This window comes from Anser anser, assembly GCF_964211835.1.
Source record: "Anser anser genome assembly, chromosome: 5".
Taxonomy (NCBI): Eukaryota; Metazoa; Chordata; class Aves; order Anseriformes; family Anatidae; genus Anser; species Anser anser.
This window is the reverse complement of record NC_139725.1, coordinates 37,036,553-37,057,053: the sequence shown is the minus strand read 5'-3', so window position 1 is coordinate 37,057,053 and position 20,501 is coordinate 37,036,553. Positions and strand designations below refer to the sequence as shown.

The following is a 20,501-nucleotide window of genomic DNA, read 5'->3' as shown; positions in this document are numbered from 1 at the left end:
AACCTCTTAGCTTTGCCTGCTGCATCCCTTGGACCGCTCCTGGCAACGCCGTTGCTGCCTTCTGCTCTACCGTGGCTTAAATGGGAGGGCCTGCAGAAATCAAAATGACTTCTAGCACTGCCTCAGGAGGAGATCTGCTTTTGGGGAATGAAGCTGACACACAATCCTCTTCTAGCACTGAGTCTTGCTGAAACATCTCCTTGAGTTCGGTGATGTCTCCATTGACGGTCTGGACTGGAGTCACTGGATCATTGGCAAAGAGGGAATGTGTGAGAGGTCTTACCACCTTTGGGCTGCTTCTGTCCACTGCTCCTGACCCAGCTTGGGGTGTGCTGCTTCCCCTCACTTAGATTTCAGAGGAGCAGGGTAGTCCATGAGGCTCTGGCTCCTTCGGCAGCTCAGCTGCCTCTGGAGTGACTGGATCTGCTGCTGGCTGGCTGCTGGCAGGCTGAGCCCCTGCCCCAGCTCTTACCTTGCTGCAGTGCTGCCAAGCCCCTTGGCATCGGGAACAGTCACAAACTGGCTGCATTTGGGTTCTGCCTGGCAGCACTGGAGCACCAGGCATTACAAAAATAAGAAGTCTCTCTCCCAAAAGTGAGGATCCTGTCTCCAGAATCTCTTTTTATAGCCCCCGGTATGGCTTCCCACATACCTGGCTCAGTGTTGCACAAAGTCTTTCAGTATCAGAGACGACATCTTGCTCTTCTGGCAGGTCTGTTCCTCCTATGGGTCACGTCTGTTCCCAAGACAGTTTGGTTTTCTGTGTGCTTTTGTCAAAGAGAAGCAGTGAACATGGCAGCTTGCTGAAACCCAGAGGATGTAAAAGTGCTGATGAGCAGCCATGGGAGGGGTGCGTGGTCTCGGGGCACTCCGTGGGGAGTGTCTGCCCGGTCCCTGCTTCGTGCAGGTGATGGGAGGCTGAGAGGACTCAGTGAGGAACAGGGGCTGCTGCCACCAGGGCTGGACAGTGAAGGGTCAGGGTGGCCGGTGAGCTGTGGTAGGTCTTCCCATGATGGGAAGGCAATGCTGGCCACGCTCCTGCCTTGCCTACAGGTGAGATGAGATGAAACCACAGCATGGAGCGTGGGGGCTCCCTGTGCATGCGCTGGCGGTACGGCTTTCAGGGCATGTCTGGCAACTGCCATGGAGTGAGCTGGGCCGGAGTCCCTGCTGTCCTGCCCGAGCAGAGGTGACCTCTGCATGCCGTTTGATGTGCTTGACTTTGGCGATGACCTGGGGCCCGCACGCTCCCTTGGAACACGGTTCCGGAGGTGGAGGCAGTCCGGGCACCGACGTTAGGTCCATGCGCAACTTGTTCCTTGGGCTTTTTGGGGACGGGATGGATGAGAGCCGTAGGTGCTCGCAGATGACGTGCATCAGGCGTGGGAGCGGTCGTTTTTCCCTAGCGCTGCTTTTGGGGGGCTCGCTTTCTGTAAAAGAGCTTCCTCCATTTTAACCGCGGGGGGCTGGAGCGAGGCGGGGGGCTCTCCTGGAGCTGGGGCTGGCGGGGGGGGGGGACCTCGCTGCACCCAGCGGGGGCTTGTCCCCCTCTAGCGGCGAGGTCAGCGGTGGTCTTGGGACTACACCAGCTCCCCAACTTAGCCGCTGCGCGGCCGGGGGGCGGGATGCGGGCGCAGCCCCCTTCTTTGGGGAGCTCCCCCCTCGCCTCGTGCCCGGGGCATCTCCTGCGCGGAGGAGGGTCTGCCCTCCGCCGGGACCCCGGCAGCTGCCCCGGAGGAGACAAAAGAAGGGCGCCGGGGCGGCTGGCCGCGAGCGGGGCTCCGGCTCGGCCCGGCCCAGCCCGGGGGGGGCCGCCCCGTTCCTCCGGCTGCGGTGGCGGCGGGCGGGGGGGGGCCGCGCCGCCGGGCCCCTGCGCCAATCCGCGCCGTGCCGGCCCCTCCCGGCGCTGCAGCACAACGGCTCTGCCCTCTCGGCTCGCCCGCTCGCTTTTTCTCTTCTGCCATCTTCCCGTTGCAAAGCACTGCTGGGAACCGCATGTGGGTGACGCAGCAGCATTGTTTCGGGCTCAGGAAGCTGCCGCCGCTGCCCCAGGGCTCGGGAGGAGCACGCGGCCGCCGGGGCGGCTGCCGGAGCCGGGGAGGAGCCGGGGGGGCTCGGGGCAGGGGGCGCAGCCGCGCTCCCGGCCATGTCCCTGAGGAGCGGGGGTCCGGAGCGGGGCCGCACGCTCTGAGCCGGCCCCCGGCGGCGGCCGGGGAGAGGGGGGGGGCCCCGAACCTCGCCGCGCAGGCACCGAGACAAAGAGGGCTCGGCAAACTTCGCCCCGGAGTCGCGGCAGCTCCAGAGGCACAAGGTCAGGCAGCTGGCACGGCTCGCGGGCTGGGGAGGGGACGCGGGGCTCTGGGACCCGGGGATCCCCAGCTTCCCCTCTCCCCCCCCCACCCACCCCCGGTGTCCCGGGCTGGCGCGTGGACTCACCTCTCCCCTCCCCGTCCCCCGGTCCCCCGGGCGTGCTGGCTGGCACCCAACTCTCGTGGCCGGGGCAGTGCGCGGCATGGCACGGCGTGCTGCTCGCAGGGTCCCCTCCCTGCTGCCTGCCCCCAGCGGGGTTGAGGTGGCCCGCACCCATCCTGGCTTCCAGCTGTCTGCAGCCCGAGGACCCTGGCACCCCCAGTGAGTGAACCGCCCCCCCCACACACCCAGTTTGGAGCGTGCCTGAGCCCCCCGCTGGGCCCCAGGCACGGGGAGACTGCGGTTCCCTGCGCACACGTGTGCGCGCGCACCCTGGGTCCCCGACCTCTCCTTCCAGCCCGTGCTCGGGGGCCGGCTGGCCGGGAGGCGGAAGGTCTGCAGGCAGCGTGCTGTGCTGCTGGGGAGCTGGGGGAGGCCGCAGCTTCCTGCCACCTCCAGAGCAGGGCGGGGGACGCGGTGCCGGAGCCAGCCCCAGCGTGCGGGCAGCTCCCGTGGACACCCGGCCGCAGGCAGCCCCGCACAGGGATGCCGGCAGGAGGCTGCTGCTCGTGTAGCCATGGCGACACCCAGTAAATAAAGCACCTTTGGCAGCGGGTGGGCTCGGTGGGGAGGGGGCTGCGGGCAGGGGGACAGAGCGCTGGGGGCCTGTGGGGCAGCGCGTCCGGCCGCCAGTGCCACGGGGGCACTCGTGTCACGGGGGAGCCGCTCCCAGCCACCCGCGGCTCGCACCGGGCTGCAGAGGGCTGCCGGGGGCACAGCAGTTGCGGGGGGCAGCGAGGGACCTATGCGCTTCTTCCCTCGTGAATCCTGCTGGATTGCAGGAGCTCGGCGCTCTCTCCCAGCCACCGCACAGCGCGGGGCCTCGGGGCTGAAATGCAGTTGATGAAAGCATTCGTGCACATCGACTCGACAGAGCTTGTCTGTCTAATGTGGGGAGGGCTCGCTGCTCACGGGTGTGGGTGGAAGAGGGCTCCTTCCGTGCCGTGTTTAAAGCACGCTGGCCTTGGCATCTGGTCAGAGCCTGCCTGGCTGACAGGAGCATTGTTTTGCTCTGCTCACACCTGTCCTTTTTGTCTCTTTTTCTTTCCCCCCCCCGCCGCCCTCCCTCTCCCCATCAGCTGCTGCTAGAAGAATACGCAAACAGCGACCCCAAACTGGCACTTACAGGCGTCCCCATCGTCCAGTGGCCCAAGAGAGATAAGGTAGGAGCTGCAAGGAGGGGCATGGGTGGCTGTTGCTGGAGGGTACCACGTGCGGCGTGGCCAATTACCTGCTGTGCAGCTGGGGCGCAGCGGTGCCGCCTCTGTACCTCCCTTGGGAGCCCGTGGGCAGTGGGGGAGCGCGGCAGGGCGCGGGGTTCAGCTGCCTCTGCAGCCCTGTGGGCAGCCCCGTGTGCTCGCAGCTGCAGAGGTCTCCAGCTGTGCTGGTGCCGGGGACAGCCCCGGCTGCTCTGCATTCTGTAGCTGTGCTCAGAGGGGCTGGAGCCTTGGTGTTGGTGGGGGGGTGATTGCTGGAGGGACCTTGCACTGCAGTCTCGGGTTGCTGAGGGGGGGGGGGCCTGGATGGCGTTTCAGGGGAGAGCGTCGCTGTTGCGTTGCCTGGGAGGTGAAGGGTGAGGTGTGGGTGTCAATGATCAGCAGCTCCCCTGCCTGTTCGGCAGGCAGGCTGGCCCACCACTGCTAGGTGGGTGTGCGCCAGGGCTTGTGCCCCCGTCAGCACACTGCCCGTGCTGTGGTGCTGGCTCTTGCCCCCAGGGAAGGCAGCACCCTCCTGGGGGGTCTCTGCCTGCAGGCAGCAGCCAGCGTCTGAGGAGAGGGGCCTCGGCTTTCCCCTGCTGTTCCCTCTCCAGCCATGCTTGTAACCCAGGGCCCAAAGCTGCACCGAGCTCTGGGCGGATGGAGGTGAGGGCAGCCTTCCAGACTTCCCCTCCCTCTGGCTGCCTTCCCGTGCCCGCCAGGACAGCTCCCATGGTCACCTCTCCCCTCCTGCCAGGAGGCAGGCTTATGGGCGTGTGGGGAGAGCAGGGACCCCATCACGTTGGGAAGGATTGGTAACGCTCAGTCTGGGTGTCTGGGTACAAGCGATCTGCTCAGGTCACCCTTCAGAGGTGCCTGCCTGCCCTGTCCCGGGGTGTTCAGCATGACTTTGCTGGTCCTTGAGCAGTGCAAGCATCGCAGACAGCTTTTCTGGCGGAAGAGATCTGGAGATATTTGCATGCTTTGGGTGCAGCACTCAAATGCTTGGCATACCCACAGCTCTGTCCTTGCGCTGGCCTTTTGGGTGTACAGGATGTCATGGCCATTCCCAGAAGGATGCCGCAGCCAGCGGTGAGCTTGCTGATGGGATGCAGCAGGACAGATGCCGGCTGAGGAGCTGTCCCTTCCCACCCGTGCCCTTAACGGGCACTGGTTGCTCTCAGCACACCTCGAGCTGGCAGGAGGGGTGACCGGAGCACCGCTTCCAGAGCTGAGCCCCATCCCCATGAGGCTGGAGGAGAAACCTGGCTGCACAGAGGGGACGGGCTCTCTGTCCATAGAGTGGCAAGGGAGCAGGGTTGCTCCCTGCGTGTGACTGGAGGTCGCAGAGGGCAAAACCAGAAGCTTGCTGGTCCGAACGGAGTGCTGCCATCCGCCCATCTCACACTTGTTCCGTCTTTTCTGTTACCAGCTAAAGCTGCAGGCACGGCTGAGGGTCCGCCTGCCCACCATCCCCATCACCAAGCCTCACACCATGAAGCCAACGCCCCGCCCGACACCCGTCAGGCCCACAGTCTCTCCCATTGTGTCGGGTGCCCGGCGGAGGCGCGTGCGGTGCCGGAAATGCAAGGCCTGCATGCAAGGCGAGTGTGGCATGTGCCACTACTGCAGGGACATGAAGAAGTTCGGCGGGCCTGGTCGCATGAAGCAGTCCTGCGTCCTCCGGCAGTGCTTAGCGGTGAGTCTGTAGCCTGATCCTTTCCTCCAAAGTCCACTGCAGCCTGGCAGCAGCTCTGTGTGCCTGGTCGGGGAGAGGGTGGTGACCAAGTTTGATTCCTGGGGAGAAGTTGGCCCCTTCCTTATTGTTTGGGTGGTGAGGGAAGGGAGGAGAAGGAAGAGGAGGAGGAGGAGGGGGGAAGGCTATCCTTCCTCACCCTGGTATCACCCCTGCTTTCCTTTGTAGCCCAGGCTGCCTCACTCGGTCACGTGTGCACTTTGCGGGGAGGTGGATCAGAATGAGGACTCGCAGGACTTCGAGAAGAAGCTCATGGAGTGCTGCATCTGCAACGAGATCGTTCACCCTGGCTGCTTGCAGGCGAGTAGCACGTGTGCCAGGGCTGAGCTGGGCTGGGCTGTGGGGAAGGGCGCTGCTGATTGCGCTCTGCTTTGCAGATGGATGGAGAAGGACTGCTCAACGACGAGCTCCCCAACTGCTGGGAATGTCCCAAATGCTACCAGGGTGACGACGCGGAGAAGGGCCAGGTAGGAGGCGAGCTGTGCCGGGGCAGGGGAGGTCATGCCGTGCATCGTCCATCTCACTGTGTCCTGCTGTGGGTAGGCAGGACTCGGGCCTTCCGGAGCAGAGCGGTGGCTCCAGAGGTGCACAGACAGGCTTGTGGGGTGGGCTGGAGGCTGGCAGGCACCAGCCCCAAGTAGGGGACCAGTTGGGCGGCAGCAGGGCCATTGGGGTGCCACGCAGCGGCGACCTGCAGGGGGTAGAGGGCCCGGCAGACACTGCTGCAGTACGTTCCTGGGGCCTGCGGTGAGGCAAGCTGACAGCCCCCGCTCTGTCTGCGGATCCTAGAGAGCTCATCAACGCACCAAGGCCAGGTTCCCGCAGAAGCGGCAAGGTTGGCTGGGTCCTTCTGCCAGGCAGCGAGCGGGCTGTGCGCGGCGGCAGCAGTCCCACTGGCACCTGCCAGCACTGCCCAGGAGGCCAGCCTACGGCCGCCGCGTCCCCCGTAGGACTGTGCCCACCGCCGCAGATGGAAGCGGTGCAGCCAAGGCAAGCCAGGCTGGGGGAGGCCGCAGCACCTTCACGTTCTGGGTGATGTGCATGCGTGGGGTGCACATCTGAGTGGCTCCTGGGTCCCCCGGCACTTCAGGTGGGCGTGATGAGCACCCCTTGTCCCCACAGTGTCTTGTGCTGAGCTGTGATCCGGGGAGTCTCTGCTGCAAGAGGCAGGGGACTGACTGTTAGGCACAGAGCGGAGGCTACCCCAGCCTCAGAGGACACTGCTTCTGTGAGGGGTGGAGATGTTGGTTCCTGGTGTGAGTGGAAGAGAAGGAGGGCAGGCGCGTGTTCCCCAGGTCCGGTGTGGCCCCACCCCTGCTAACTTGCTGTCCGTCCCACTTCCCTGCAGAAGCGCAAAGTAGAGGAGAGCGATGATGACACGGCGCAAGCCAAAGTGCTGCGGCCCCTGCGGAGCTGCGAGGAGCCCCTCACCCCTCCACCCAACTCGCCCACCCCCATGCTGCAGCTGATCCACGACCCGGCATCTCCACGAGGCATGGTGACACGTTCGTCCCCAGGGGCCGGCCCCAGCGACCACCACAGCGCCAGCAGGGATGAGCGCTTCAAGCGGCGGCAGCTGCTGCGGCTCCAGGCCACCGAGCGAACCATGGTGCGGGAGAAGGAAAACAACCCCAGCGGCAAGAAGGAGCTGTCGGAGGTGGAGAAGGCCAAGCTGCACGGCTCCTACCTCACCGTGACGCTCCAGCGCCCCACCAAAGACGTCCATGGCACTTCTATTGTCCCCAAGCTGCAAGCCATCACGGCCTCCTCCGCCAACCTGCAGCACTCTCCCCGCGTGGTCATGCGCCACGCACCTGCCAGGATGCCCCCACGGGGTGGTGGGGAGGAGGAGGTGGCGGCCGAGGAAGACGAGGAGGAGGACGATGAAGACGACGAGAACGCGGAGGAGGGGGGGGTGGCCCGCCTCAATGGCAGAGGGGGCCGGGCACAGGAGGGCGAGGAGAGCTGGATGCAGCGCGAGGTCTGGATGTCCGTCTTCCGCTACCTCACTCGCAGGGAGCTCTGCGAGTGCATGCGGGTGTGCAAGACCTGGTACAAGTGGTGAGTGTGGGAGCGCAACGGGCAGGGGCAGCGCCACCTGGGCCACTCGTGTCCTGATCCTAACAGGCAGCCGGAGAGAGGAAGGGGGGTGGCGTCCTGCTTCCTGCGCTGCTGGTGCCCTCCCTGCCCTCCCCATCACTGGTCTTTGCCGGGCAACATCACCTTTGGGCCCTGTGGCAGCCCTGCTGCCCCTTCCACGTGTGTGTTGGTCTTGACTGTCCCCCCCTAGCGCCTTCCTCCTGTCCCATTTGTCAGAAGATGGTCACAGGGGACACGTCCCCCATCGCGTCCTGGCGAGGTGCTAATGCCCTCTCCTCTCCCACCGCCCTGCATGGTCCTTGCCCTTCCCGGCCCCACAGCGCAGGCTGAGGCAGAGATGGGTTTGCTGCCTGGAAGCGCCTCGGGGGGCGCAGGCCTGAAGACAATGCTGGCAGTGGGACAGCTGTGGATGGAGGGCTTGGGAACAGATGGGGATGGGGAACTGGGAGGCTTCTAACTGCTGAGCGGTGGGAATGGCTCGGCGGGAAGGGGCTGTCCCGCTTTGATCGGCAGGCATGGTGTGCCGTGGCAGCTGGAGGAGAGCGTCCCCTCCCCTGCCGCCGGTGTGGCAGCTCCGGAGGCAGGGAATGCACTGGGTCCTCAGGGCTCCTGTGAGAGAGGAATAGTTTGTGCCACATCCAAGCTCTCTTGTGGCTCCTGGTGAAGCAGAGAGCGTTGCCAAGGCTGTGGGGCGGGACCAGGCTGAGCATTTTGCCTGCTGGGAGCAGGGAGGCTGAAGATATTTGCCCCAGCAGGGGAGCACCCAGGAGGGAGTAAGCAGGCTGGCAGCTGCCGTGTGGAGTCTTGTTACGTGGCAGCAAAACGCTGCTGGGGCTGTTTGGGCATCCCTGGGTGGCCACACACCCCCACGTGTCTGGGGAACCCTGACAAATCGGGAAGAACGGCTTTGTGCTGCAGCTGGGGCTGCGCCAGGTCCGGGGTCCTCCTGGATTTATGGCCTCTCAGACCACAGTGCTCTCTGGATTCAACTTTCAACCTTGTGCTCGTCCCCAGGTGCTGTGACAAGAGATTGTGGACAAAGATAGATTTGAGCAGGTGCAAGTCCATCACCCCCCAGGCACTGAGCGGCATCATCAAAAGACAGCCAGTCAGCCTTGACCTCAGCTGGACCAATATCTCCAAAAAACAGCTTACGTGGCTTGTCAACAGGCTGCCAGGTGAGTGTGGGCCAGCGAGAGGGGTTCCTTGCCCCTGCCACCAGCTGGCGCTGAGGCTTCCCAACAGCTGGACCACACTGGGAGATGGGCTCTGCAACCCTGGCACCCGCCAGTGGGAGAACCCCTGGGTGTCTGGATCCTATCGCCTGGGGAGTAGCTGATAGGGATGTGGTTTCCTGTGGCTGTTCTAACCGCTCCTGCATGGAGCGTGGCTCCACGTCCCACCCCTGGCAGGGAGGGGAGCCGCTTCCTCCTGCGCCTGGAGAAAGGGTTGTGACTTGAGATACCTCGGAGTGGGCAAAGCCCAGCTGACTCGTTACCTCTCCCGGCAGGCTTGAAAGACCTCATCTTGGCGGGCTGTTCCTGGTCTGCAGTCTGTGCTCTCAGTACCTCCAGCTGCCCCCTTCTCAGGACCCTCGATCTTCGGTGGGCAGTAGGAATCAAGGACCCTCAGATCCGGGACTTGCTCACGCCTCCAACAGACAAACCCAGTAAGCTGCTGCCGCAGGGCAGGGGCGACCAAGCCAGAGGAGGGTGACACGCTTGGGCGCAGGGCAGGGAGGCAGTGCTGGATCTGGAACGTCCCAGCCCAGCAGGGCAGATCACTGCATGCCTGTGCTCAGCTTCTCCCCTCCCTTTGCAGGTCAGGACAATCGCAGCAAACTCCGCAACATGATCGACTTCCGGCTCGCCGGCCTGGACATCACCGACGCCACGCTGCGGCTGATCATCCGCCACATGCCCCTGCTCTCCCGCCTCGACCTCAGCCACTGCAACCACCTTACAGACCAGTCAGCCAACCTCCTCACGGCCGTGGGTTCTTCCACGCGCAACTCCCTCACCGAGCTCAACATGGCAGGTGGGTACACTGCTCTGGCTGGCCGAGGCTGGCCTCCCCGGCCCTGCCGGGCTGAGGGCAGCCTGGCTGGCTGGGCTTGCCATCGCAAAGTGGCTTCCTCCTCCCCACCTGCCTTGCCAGCCTGATGTGAGAGCTCAGCGCCAGCTTTGCAGAGGCATCGCAGCTCACCTTTCTTCTCGTCTCCCCGCAGGCTGCAATAAGCTGACGGATCAGGCCTTGCTGTACCTGCGCCGCATCTCCAACGTCACTCTAATTGACCTGCGAGGTTGCAAACAGATCACCCGCAAAGCCTGTGAGCACTTCATCTCGGACCTGTCCATCAACAGCCTCTACTGCCTGTCCGATGAGAAGCTGATCCAAAAAATCAGCTAGAGACCCTCCCCCAGGCAGACTGAGGAGAAGGATAAGAGCCCAACCCACCCCTCTTGGAGAGCCGCTCCTCCACATCCCCACCTTGCCCTCTGTGTCCTGCTGTTGCCTCCCACCTGACTTGGCAGGCAGGGCCGCTGCTGGCCTCGCTCCACCGTCCTTCCTCCTTCTCCCCCTGGGACTTCCACCGATGAAGATGTCCCACCAGGCTGGCCAGTACCAGAGGAGGAATGGGCAAATGGCAGGGAGCCTCGGCGTGGAGGCTGGCCGCTCTTAAGGTGGAGGTTGTCATAGAGATCTCCGTGCAGAGAAACGGGGCACCCTCTTCCCCCTGCTTTTCCCTTCCTCCCTGCCATCTCCTTGCCTTGAAACACTTGTCACTTCCCTGTTAGCACAAAGCTCGAGGGTCAAGGTCTCTCCAAGGAAGAGGGAGCGGAGCTGGAACAAACCCTCCCTGTCTGTGCCACCACCAGCTCGTTGCTCGCCCTGCTCTCTCAGCCCCATTAATTACGGTTTTCCTCGTCTGACTGCAGGGGCTGTGATCGAGTCCCCTCCTCCTCCCCGGCTCTTGTGCGTCTGGGTGGCTCTTTCGGTGTCAAGGGCAGGAGCTCTGCAGCCAGGGTATGGCGGCTTCTCCAGCCACAGGGCTGGAAGCAGAGGCTCTATGGGCCGTTCTCCCCCTGCCCCAGGGGGCGAGGCTGGGGACAGAGCGCTTCCACGCTGGGGCGGTGCCAGCTTTCCTGGAGCACCGTGTGTCCCGAGGCAGCCCCGCGCTGAGGCGAGGGCTGGGGCTGGGCACTGGCTGGAAGCAGGGGAGAGAAACAACAGGTACATCAGAGCTCAGGGAGGACACACAGCAGCATCTGAGGGTGAGTGAGCACATTGGGGGGGACAGGAGCTGCCTCCTCTTCCTCCCCAGCTCCCTGCGCGTGGCCCAGAATCACGAAGCACTCTGGGGCCGCGACAGCCAGAGGGGCGACAGCTGCTCTGTCTGCCCAGGGCATTTCAGCCTGGGACTGAACTGGCACAAATGCCCCATTGCATTGTCCTCTCCTTCCCCCACCCCATTTTAGCTGCCGTTTTTCCTTTGCAATGAATGGTTGGTCCAAAGAACCTCTCTCTAGGGCAGCAGAGAGCTTTTTGCACTTTAAAAAAAAAAAAAAAAAGAAAAAAAAAACCACCACAAAAAAAAAAAGGCAAAAAAAAATCCAAAAAAAAAAAAAAGCAAGAGATGAAAAAAGGTTGGAATCTTCTTTTGGGTCACTATTTTCTTTCCCTCCCTGCCCTGCCCGTGCCTGGACATTCCCCATCTCCCCGGTGCCTGGATGCCTCCCCCCTTGCGGTGTGTGCAGCCAGCACAAAGCAGCCCCTGTGTGCCTCCGCTCCCCAGCCCCGAGGAGCGCCGAGGGGTAGGGATGGGGCAGGCAGCCCCCCGCTGCCGCAGAAGCAATAAGGGAGGAGAGGCAGCCCCGCTCCCGGCTGGAGCTGCTCCCTGGCCGTCGGGTGGAGGGAGGCACGGCGGTGCTGCCGTGGGACGGGGGGGCTTTGCCACTTCAAACCCCGAGGGCTTTGAGCAGGAAACAGCCCAGGCAAGAGGAGGATGGGAGAGCCGGCACCCAGTCACGGCCAGGCAGCAGAGACCTCTCCCCCGAGGCTCTCCTGGCGGTGACTCCTGTGAAAGACATCGGAAGAATCAAAGTTTTTCTTTTTCCTTTGGATTGATTTTGAGTTTTGCCGTGAGAAGGAAGAGAGGTGGGGCCGAGCTTAGAAGGAGCTGGCAGCTGGGGGCGGCACGGGGAGCCCCAGCTGCAGGGACTCCAGCTGTGACCTTCGTCACCCATGGGGCACCCCAGCCCCCTTGGTGGGCAGGGGGGTGAAAATCCACAAGGAAGAAAAAGAGAGAATTATATATATAAAATCACTTAGTGATTTAAAACCAACCCAGACTGCTCCCTAAAGACAAGTCCTGCAAGAAAAGTCACTATTGTTTAAGGATTTGGTTGTGTTTTTGTTCTGTTTCAATCCCCTCCCTCTTCCCCCCCACCCCCGGAGAAATATTGTAAATATATATTTTTTGTTGGCGATTTAGAGTCCATCTCTGATGTTTGTGCTTTAAAATTAAATGTAAGCATTAAGGGTAAAAGCAAACCCAGTCTTACGCTCTCTCAGTTGGTATGGCTCGGGCTGGGGGGTTTCTGGTCTGGGGGCAGAGGGAGGGGAGCTAGTTGGCCTTTTTTTTTGTTGTTGTCGTTTTCTTTCTGTTTTGTTCGTTTTGGTTTTATTTTTTTTTCCTTTATAAGCATTCTCCGATACTGGTCTTAGAGAGGATCTTTGCTCATGACATATTACCACAGGTAGGGGAGCGACGTTGGCGGGGGGAGGGAAGATACCAGCCTCCGAAGGGAAATATTTTGTTTCTCGGGGGTGGATTTTTTTGGAATAAAAAAAAGTTTCGAGAAAAACCAAAACCCGGCGTCTCGGCTCTGCCCCTTGTTTCTCCGCGAGTCGGGCGGGCTCGGAGCTGCCGGGCTGCACCGGGCGCCTCCCGCAGGGCCCCGCGGCCCGGCTGCGCCCAGGCGCCCCCCCGCGCCCGTCGCGCACCGGGGGTGGGGCGGGCGGAAGGGGCCGGGCACCGACACCGGCACCGGGCCCGCCCCGCCCCGCCCCGCCCCGCTCCGGCCTGGGGCGGCAGCGCCGCGTCCGCCGCCCGCCCGCCCGCGGGGCCGAGGCCGCCCCCTGCCCCCTGCCCCCGCCGAGGCGCCGCCGCCGCCGCCGCCGGGGCCCCCCCCCGCGCCGCCCGGCCCGGCCCGGGTGGGGTTGGGCCGGGACTGGGGCCGGGGCCGGGGCCGGGGCCGGGCCGGGCGCGGGCGGTTCCGTCTCGGTTCCGGTTCCGGTTCCGGGTCGGCGGGGTCGGGCCGGTGCCGGCCGCGGCGGGCGGCCCCGCGCAAGATGGCGGACCTGGAGGCGGTGCTGGCCGACGTGAGCTACCTGATGGCCATGGAGAAGAGCCGCGCCGCGCCCGCCGCCCGCGCCAGCAAGCGCATCCTGCTGCCCGAGCCCAGGTGAGCGCCGCGGCACGGCCCGGCCCGGCCCGGCACGGCACGGCCCGGCACGGCACGGCCCGGCACGGCGCCGCGAGGCCCGGCAGCACCGGGGCGGGGGAGCAGCGCGGCGGGAACGGGGCGGGCGCGGGGGGCGGGCGCGGGGCGCGGGGCGCGGGGCGGGTGCCGGGCGGGGTGTGCTGAGCCGCCGGTGCCCGCCAGCATCCGCAGCGTCATGCAGAAGTACCTGGAGGACCGGGGCGAGGTGACGTTCGACAAGATCTTCGCGCAGAAGATCGGTGAGTGGGGGGCGCGGGGGGCAGCGCCCGCGGTCACGGCGCTGCTGTTCGGGGGGGGCTGGGGCTGGGGCTGGGCTGGCGGCAGCAGCAGCGGCGGCTGGGGCCATCCCCCCCCCTGCCCCTGGGGCTGCGGGGCGCTGGGGCCGGGTGGCGCACCCCCCCCACACCCCCCCGCACCACTTCCCCCTCCCTGTCACTTCCCCCAGCGCTGGCGCTAACCGTCCGGGGCAGGAAGCGCCGCTCGCTTCCTCCCGGCAGCTCTGGTGGTTTCCGCCACATCCGCCCCGCGGCAGCCCGTGCCCTCGCCCCGCGGCACCGACCCCCCCGCTGCCCCCCCCCCCCCCCGCCTCCTGCTGCCCCATGGTCCCACGCTGCTCCCCGTGCCGCTTCTCGCCCTCGCCTCGCTGCGTTGCCCTGACAAACCCCGGGCCGCTTCTCCTGCCCAGGGCAGCCAACTTCGTCCCTTGGCCTGGGGGGGCACGGAGCGGGGCAGGCACCTCTCACACCGTGGCTCTGCCCCCCCCCCCCCCAGGGTACCTGCTGTTCCGGGACTTTGCCCTCAACCAGGCAGAGGAGGCCAAGCCCCTGATGGAGTTTTACGAGGAGGTGCGATGGGGGACCCGTCCTGGGGGCAGGAGGGGGCCGGGAGTGCAACTCAGGGCCTGCAGACCCCACCGATACGGTGTGCCCGGGGCACCCAAGGGAGACGATGCCCTGGGCCCCTGGGAGGTGATGCCCCGGGACCTGGTAACCGTGGGTGCCAGCCAGCAGGATGCGGTACCCGGTGGGGCTGGGGTCCTGTTTCCCAGCACGCTGGACCCTGGGGACTCCCCACCGTGGGCTGCGCGTGCCCCGCGTGGGGCTGAGCCCCGTGGCGGTGCAGTCTGGGGAGCGCTGTGCCATGGATCTGTGCCCTCACCAGATCAAGAAGTACGAAAAGCTGGACTCGGAGGAGGAGCGAGCCTCCCGGAGCCGTCACATCTTTGACCATTACATCATGAAGGAGCTGCTGGCCTGCTCCCACGTGAGTGCCGTGTTGTGGGGAATTAACGCCCTCGTTCGTGCGGCCCTGCGCGGGCCCTGTGCCCCCATCCCATCTTCCTGGGGTGACGCAGCCTCGTCTCGCCCCACAGCCCTTCTCCAAGAGTGCCACGGAACATGTCCAGAGCCGCCTGAGCAAGAAGCAGGTGCCCCCAGACCTCTTCCAGGTGGGCATCGCTGGGGACAGAGAGGGGGCCCTGCCACCTCTGGTTAATCCTTACGGGGGGCTGGGGGAACCCCAGAAGGTGCGAGGACCCTGAGGGATGCTGATGGGAGGGGGTAAATGAGGGGGGTTCCTGGGGGTCCCCGTGGGGTTCTGTCGGGTCGCTTGGGGCTGGAATTAACAAGGGGACTCCTCAGAGGGTGGCGGTGGAGACACCAGGTGTAGAGGTGACCAGGGGTAGCAGTGGGGTCCGCAGGGGCTGGCAGTGATGAGGATCCCCAAGGACGGGGTCCTCAGAGACACAGGTGACCCTGGGCGGCAGGAGGTGGCAGTGGGGATGTGAGAAATCGGGGAGCAGGGAAGGGGATACCCCAGGTAACGATGGGACCGAGGGGTGCGGGTGGCACTGGGGACGCAGCACTGACTCCTGTGTCCCCCAGCCCTACATTGAGGAGATCTGCCAGAACCTGCGCGGGGGCATCTTCCAGAAATTCATCGAGAGGTGAGACGGGCGCACAGCCCCTTGGGGACCAGGGTAGGTCCCGTCCCACTGGGGACGAGGGTCTCCCAGCCTTGGGGTGGGCCAGGGCCCCCTTCTTAGTTAGGAGCTCCAGGGGTGTTGGTCCCCAGGCCAGGGACTCAGGGCTCGTCACCTCCAGGTCTGGCCTGAGGTCTGTGTCCCCAGGCGGGGGTCCCACCTGCCTCCAGACGAGTCCCAGGGGTCCCGCTGCTCCGCGATGGGTCTCGGGAGGTCTCCGCAGGGGTCCCTCACTCTCGCCCTCTCTGTGCTTCGTTGCAGTGACAAGTTCACGCGGTTCTGCCAGTGGAAGAATGTGGAGCTGAACATCCATGTGAGCAGGGATCCATGTGCTGCTGGAGGGGGGGACGTGGGTGCCGGGGAGGAGGCTGCTGCCGTGGCGCGCAGACGGGCACCACGCAGGGCAGGGGCACCCTCGCACCCCCTGGGCTGTCACTCCCGCGGGTGCTGGCGGTGCTCCCGCACTCACCCTTGTGGGTGTTCACGTTCCTTCCCTGGGGAAGCTGAGGCAGTGTGCGGGACAGCCCCCCCGGGACACACCGTGCGGGTGCTCAGGGGTGACCCTCGCCTCTTTCTTGCCCGCTCCAGCTCACCATGAACGACTTCAGCGTTCACCGCATCATCGGCCGTGGCGGCTTCGGGGAGGTCTACGGCTGCCGGAAAGCGGACACGGGCAAAATGTAACGGGGGGGCAGGGGGTCCTGCCTGCGAGGCCGTGGTCCCGCGGGAGGGCCGGGGTGGGGGGTGGCGTTGCCGTGACAATAGGTGTTAGGGGTTGCAGCAGTGTCGCCATGGCTGCAGCTCTCCTGGAGACACGGGGACGTCACAGGGACGTCATGGTGGCTGTGGGCGGGAGCTGGGTGCGGTGACGTGGCCGCGGGTGCTGGCGGCACAGGGACGCGGCGCTGGGGGCGAGGCGCCACGGCCATGAGCAGCAGCAGGACCCTGCAGGGACCCTTTGTCCCCCAGGTACGCCATGAAGTGTTTGGACAAGAAGCGCATCAAGATGAAGCAGGGCGAGACCCTGGCCCTCAACGAGCGCATCATGTTGTCCCTCGTCAGCACCGGGGTGAGGGGACTCGGGCGTGGGACCAGGCTGGCACCCTGGTCACGGGTGGAGGCAGCGAGAGGGGTGCTCCTGGGGCACCGCCAGCGCTGCCTGACCCCATCTCTCGTGCCAGGACTGCCCGTTCATCGTGTGTATGTCGTATGCCTTCCACACGCCTGACAAGCTCAGCTTCATCCTCGACCTCATGAACGGTGAGAGGCCCTTGGCTACTCCCTGTCCCGCAGGGCTGTGATTCCCTTGAGCCCCTGTCTTGAAATTGCTTGCTTGGGCATCCCTGGGAGGACAGCGGGCAGTGCTGGAGTGACAGCTGATCCCCCTTACCGCAGGGGGGGACCTGCATTACCACCTCTCCCAGCACGGTGTCTTCTCGGAGGCGGAGATGCGGTTCTATGCAGCTGAGATCATCTTGGGTCTGGAGCACATGCACAGCCGCTTTGTGGTGTACCGTGACCTCAAGGTGACCGTCCCCATGGGCACCCATGGACCCCGCAGGCATCAGGAGGCCCCTCTGATGTCCCCAGGCCCCGTAGAGACCCCTGACCCTGCAGCAGCCCTTGGACCCCGTGGGCAGCCCCAGGTCCCACGGACACTCCCATCCCAGCAGGAAGCCCCTGGGCACTGTGGGCACCCTTGAAACCCCGTGGGCACCCTGGGGACCTCAGCGGGTGCTTGCAGGTCCTGCGGGCACCTAGGGCCCAGCCCCAGCCTGACACGCGTGGGCAGCCTGGCTTGGTTGCCACCCGTGCCTGCGGGCAGGGCTCAGGCTCAGGGGCAGCACTGTGTCCCGGCAGCCGGCAAACATCCTCCTGGACGAGTTTGGGCACGTCCGCATCTCAGACCTGGGCCTGGCCTGCGACTTCTCCAAGAAGAAGCCCCACGCCAGCGTGTGAGTGTGCCCGCGCACCACCCTCCCCCCCTGCCTGCCGGCACAGCCCCTGACCCCGCTCTGTGCCTCCAGGGGCACCCACGGCTACATGGCCCCCGAGGTGCTGCAGAAAGGAGTGGCCTACGACAGCAGCGCCGACTGGTTCTCGCTAGGCTGCATGCTCTTCAAGCTGCTCCGGGGGTGAGAGCACGGGCACGGGGGGCGAGGGGAGCAGGGGGCAGATCCGGGGGCACCGCTGAGCCCCACTCCCCATGACCACAGGCACAGCCCCTTCCGGCAGCACAAGACGAAGGACAAGCATGAGATCGATCGCATGACCCTCACCATGGTGAGTGCAGGGCACTGGGCATCGGGTTTGGCCCAGAGGGAGGTGGGGACAGAGGGTCCCCTGGGGGGTGAGCAGCTCTCAGAGCGCGTGTTGGTGCCGTCTCCGTGCGTGTGTGTGCAGAATGACGTGTTTCCACATAGCTGGGTGTGTGTGCGCGGGCACCTGTAACCATACGCACACGTCAGTGCGTGCACCTCTGTGTGCCAGAACGTCCTGGGCGCGTGTGGGTCCGTGTGCGCACACATGCCTGACTCTTCATGTCTCGGTGCCACGCACATGTATGCCACGGTGCTTGCGTGCCCTCACACGCTTGTGCAGGTGTGAGCAGCCGTGCCCTCGCCCGCAGGCCATCGAGCTGCCCGACTCCTTCTCCCCCGAGCTGCGTTCCCTGCTCGAAGGGTTGCTGCAGCGGGACGTCAACCGGCGGCTGGGCTGCATGGGGCGTGGGTGAGTCCCGGTGGGCACGGGGGAGAAGGGTCCCACTGCAGCCACACCGCAGCCCCCGGGGGATCCACAGCGCTCACCCCTCCTTGCTCCTCAGGGCTCAGGAGGTGAAGGAGGAGCCCTTCTTCAAGGGTCTGGACTGGCAAATGGTTTTCCTGCAGAAGGTGAGGGGCACAGCACAGGGGCAAGGGTAGGGGGGCCCAGGCAGGCACCCCCTGGACACCCCCTCTCCCGCCTGCAGTACCCACCACCCCTGATCCCACCCCGGGGCGAGGTGAACGCAGCTGACGCCTTCGACATCGGCTCCTTTGATGAGGAGGACACGAAGGGTATCAAGGTACTGGGGCGGCGGGGCTGGGCTGCTGCCGGCTGCTGCCCAAGTGCAGGGGGCCGGGGTGGGGGCCTGGCCCTGACCCTGTGCCTCCCTGCCAGCTGCTAGAGAGCGACCAGGAGCTGTACCGCAACTTCCCTCTCACCATCTCGGAGCGGTGGCAGCAGGAGGTGACAGAGACGGTCTTTGACGCTGTCAACGCTGACACTGACAAGCTGGAGGCTCGCAAGAAAGCCAAGAACAAGCAGCTGGGACATGAGGAGGGTGAGTGGGGCCGGGTGTTCTCTGGGTCCCCCGGTGCCTCTGCCGGCCTCTGGCTCTGCCCGGGCGGTCCCAGCGCTGACACTCTGTCCCCCGGTGCTGCGGAGACAGACTATGCCATGGGCAAGGACTGCATCATGCACGGGTACATGTCCAAGCTGGGCAACCCCTTCTTGACACAGTGGCAGCGCCGCTACTTCTACCTCTTTCCCAACCGCCTGGAGTGGCGTGGGGAGGGCGAGTCGCCGGTAAGGCGGGCAGGGGCGAGGGGGGGTGCGGGGCGAGCTGTGCAGGGTGCAGCTGGTGGACATCAGCGCGTGCTGGACGCGGGGGCTCAAGGCAGTGGGATGTGCACAAACATGCACGGCACTGTGAGGGGTAGAGGGTGCACGGGGACGTGGGGGGCTTGGCGTGGGTGTAGGGACTGGGGGCCGGGCTGAACCTGTCCCCCCAGCAGTCTCTGCTCACCATGGAGGAGATCGACTCGGTGGAGGAGACGCAGGTGAAGGAGCGCAAGTGCATCCTGCTCCGCATCCGCGGCGGCAAGCAGTTCGTGCTGCAGTGTGACGTGAGTGTGCCCTGGGCCACCCCCACGGGCTGCCTGTCCCCTGGGGGTCACTGGCCAGCCCCCTGGGTGCTGGCCACCTCCTGCCCCTTGCTAGCCATCCCCTGCGAGGAGCTAGTCACTTCAGCTGGGCACTGACCACACCTTGCTTGGTGCTAGCAAGCCCGGGGCAAGCCCTGAGCCCTGGTGCCGCAGGGAGCCCCGCTCTGACCTGTGCCCTGCCCCACAGAGCGACCCCGAGCTGGTGCAGTGGCGGAAGGAGCTGCGGGATGCCCAGCGCCAGGCCCAGCAGCTGCTGCAGCGAGTGCCGCGCATGCAGAACAAGCCCCGCTCGCCTGTGGTGGAGCTCAGCAAAGTGCCGTTCATCCAGCGCTCCGCCAACGGGCTCTGACCGCGCGCCCTCCTCCCCACTTCCCACCCCACTTCTAATTTATTGGGTTGGGTTCCCACGTGCCCCTGCTCCTCGTCATCCCTGGGCCAGGCACTGCAGGGATGCCCCGTGCCAGATCCAGCCCTGTGCCCAGGCACCCCTGGGGTCGGGCGTGGAGGGGGCTCAGCCGCCAGCAGGGAGCTGGTGCCGGCCGCGTGGCTCGTGCTCGGCACGTCTCCCCGGCGTCCCCCCGGTCCTCTGCGACCTCTCCAGCTGAGATGAAGGTAGCCCCATGCCCTTCTCCCTGCCTGCTGCTCTGCCCCCAGCCTGGTGCCTGCTTCACCACCGCCATGTGTGCCAAACAGGGCGGGCGGCTGCCCCCCCCCCCTCCACGCAGGTCAAGACCTGTCCCCCCCCCCCTTCACCCGTAGCCTTTGCCCTGGCCCTTTCGTGCCCATCCTGTGGGTGCCAAGTCCTTGATGTGCCCGTGAGAGTGAGTGCGCGCGTGCTTGCCTAGGGGACCCCTGTAAATACTGTGTGATGGGTCCCCTGCCCCTCCCGCCACCCCCTGCGCTGGGTGGGGGGCACCCCTGGCACCCCCGGGCAGGGGGTGGGCAAGGAGAGGGCAGCAGGGGGGCCCCCCTCTGCCTGCTGTCGCCTTGCTGCCCATGTCCCCAGCGGCGGGGTGTCGTCGTCGCCCGTTTCCCCCAGCCCTGGGGGCATCTGTAAATATTGGTCTGCGGCCGCCGCGCTCCGGGGGCTGCCGGCGGGAGGGGACGCCGGGCAGGGTCTGGGTGTGAATGAGGTTTTAATGAGCGGAGACGTGAGAATGGAGAGAGAGAGAAAAAAAGAGAAAAAAAAAAAAGAGTTTTTATAATAAAGATGTGGAAAAACACCGTCCGGCTGCTGTCCCCGGGTGACCGCGGCTGTGCCGGCGTTCCTGGGCCGCTCCCCGCCCGGGGGCTGCGCGCCTGGCGCCGGCGGGACGGGACGGGACGGGACGGGACGGGACGGGACGGGACGAGGCGGCGCCGGGGGGCGCGGGGCCGGGACGGGGCGGGGGGGGGGGGGGAGTCCCCGGGGCACCGAGGCCCCCGCTGGGATGGGGTCTGGGGGGGTTGGTCCCGGAGCCGGGGGCGGTGCTGGGGCCGGGCCCTCGGTGCCCCGGTGCCCCGGTGCCGTGAGCCGGCTCCGCGGCGCCGGTTGCGGGCCCGGTGCTCCCGGCCGCCGTGCCCGGT

The 20,501-nt window shown here is 65.6% G+C and overlaps 2 protein-coding genes across 5 annotated transcripts in view; both read left to right on the top strand.

The window, feature by feature from the left end:
• KDM2A (lysine demethylase 2A) overlaps nucleotides 1–11,248 on the top strand; it is a 45,494-nt gene extending 34,246 nt beyond the window's left edge. Inside the window, exons 14-23 of one of the 2 annotated variants that reach the window (XM_083838968.1) lie at nucleotides 3,549–3,632; nucleotides 5,098–5,364; nucleotides 5,590–5,721; nucleotides 5,799–5,888; nucleotides 6,211–6,411; nucleotides 6,770–7,482; nucleotides 8,536–8,699; nucleotides 9,032–9,190; nucleotides 9,343–9,558; nucleotides 9,749–11,248. In XM_083838968.1, coding sequence (XP_083695094.1) covers nucleotides 3,549–3,632; nucleotides 5,098–5,364; nucleotides 5,590–5,721; nucleotides 5,799–5,888; nucleotides 6,211–6,411; nucleotides 6,770–7,482; nucleotides 8,536–8,699; nucleotides 9,032–9,190; nucleotides 9,343–9,558; nucleotides 9,749–9,930 — 2,208 coding nt within the window. In that variant the 3' untranslated portion in view covers nucleotides 9,931–11,248. The remainder of the gene's footprint in view (nucleotides 1–3,548; nucleotides 3,633–5,097; nucleotides 5,365–5,589; nucleotides 5,722–5,798; nucleotides 5,889–6,210; nucleotides 6,412–6,769; nucleotides 7,483–8,535; nucleotides 8,700–9,031; nucleotides 9,191–9,342; nucleotides 9,559–9,748) is intronic. The other variant, XM_083838969.1, reaches the window with a different exon arrangement.
• A 1,356-nt stretch (nucleotides 11,249–12,604) lies between these two features.
• On the top strand, nucleotides 12,605–20,156 carry GRK2 (G protein-coupled receptor kinase 2). Of its 3 annotated transcripts, none has more exons than XM_083838976.1 (21): nucleotides 12,605–12,649; nucleotides 13,174–13,267; nucleotides 13,800–13,873; nucleotides 14,190–14,291; nucleotides 14,401–14,475; nucleotides 14,912–14,973; nucleotides 15,271–15,322; nucleotides 15,598–15,689; nucleotides 15,979–16,078; nucleotides 16,191–16,269; nucleotides 16,405–16,535; nucleotides 16,870–16,964; nucleotides 17,037–17,144; nucleotides 17,226–17,292; nucleotides 17,639–17,739; nucleotides 17,834–17,900; nucleotides 17,978–18,073; nucleotides 18,169–18,331; nucleotides 18,440–18,576; nucleotides 18,783–18,896; nucleotides 19,123–20,156. In XM_083838976.1, exons 2-21 carry the CDS (start codon nucleotides 13,204–13,206, stop codon nucleotides 19,282–19,284), a joined length of 1,941 nt encoding a protein of 646 aa, XP_083695102.1. In that variant the 5' UTR covers nucleotides 12,605–12,649; nucleotides 13,174–13,203; the 3' UTR covers nucleotides 19,285–20,156. The 3 variants fall into 3 exon arrangements, with proteins under 3 accessions (XP_083695102.1, XP_083695101.1, XP_083695100.1); XM_083838975.1 differs by lacking the exon at nucleotides 12,605–12,649 and adding an exon at nucleotides 12,742–12,989 and having other exon boundaries at nucleotides 13,191–13,267; XM_083838974.1 differs by lacking the exon at nucleotides 12,605–12,649 and adding an exon at nucleotides 12,748–12,989 and having other exon boundaries at nucleotides 13,191–13,267; nucleotides 18,786–18,896.
• The last annotated feature ends 345 nt before the right edge of the window (nucleotides 20,157–20,501 follow it).

What these genes read in the sequence shown, in the direction of transcription:
- GRK2 (XM_083838975.1), top strand. Translation starts at nt 12,877, where the DNA reads ATGGCGGACCTGGAGGCGGTGCTGGCCGACGTGAGCTACCTGATGGCC. An exon ending in AAGAAGCCCCACGCCAGCGT is followed by an intron (nt 16,965 to 17,036) that starts GTGAGTGTGCCC and finishes CTGTGCCTCCAG; the next exon opens with GGGCACCCACGGCTACATGG. An exon ending in AGTTCGTGCTGCAGTGTGAC is followed by an intron (nt 18,897 to 19,122) that starts GTGAGTGTGCCC and finishes CCTGCCCCACAG; the next exon opens with AGCGACCCCGAGCTGGTGCA.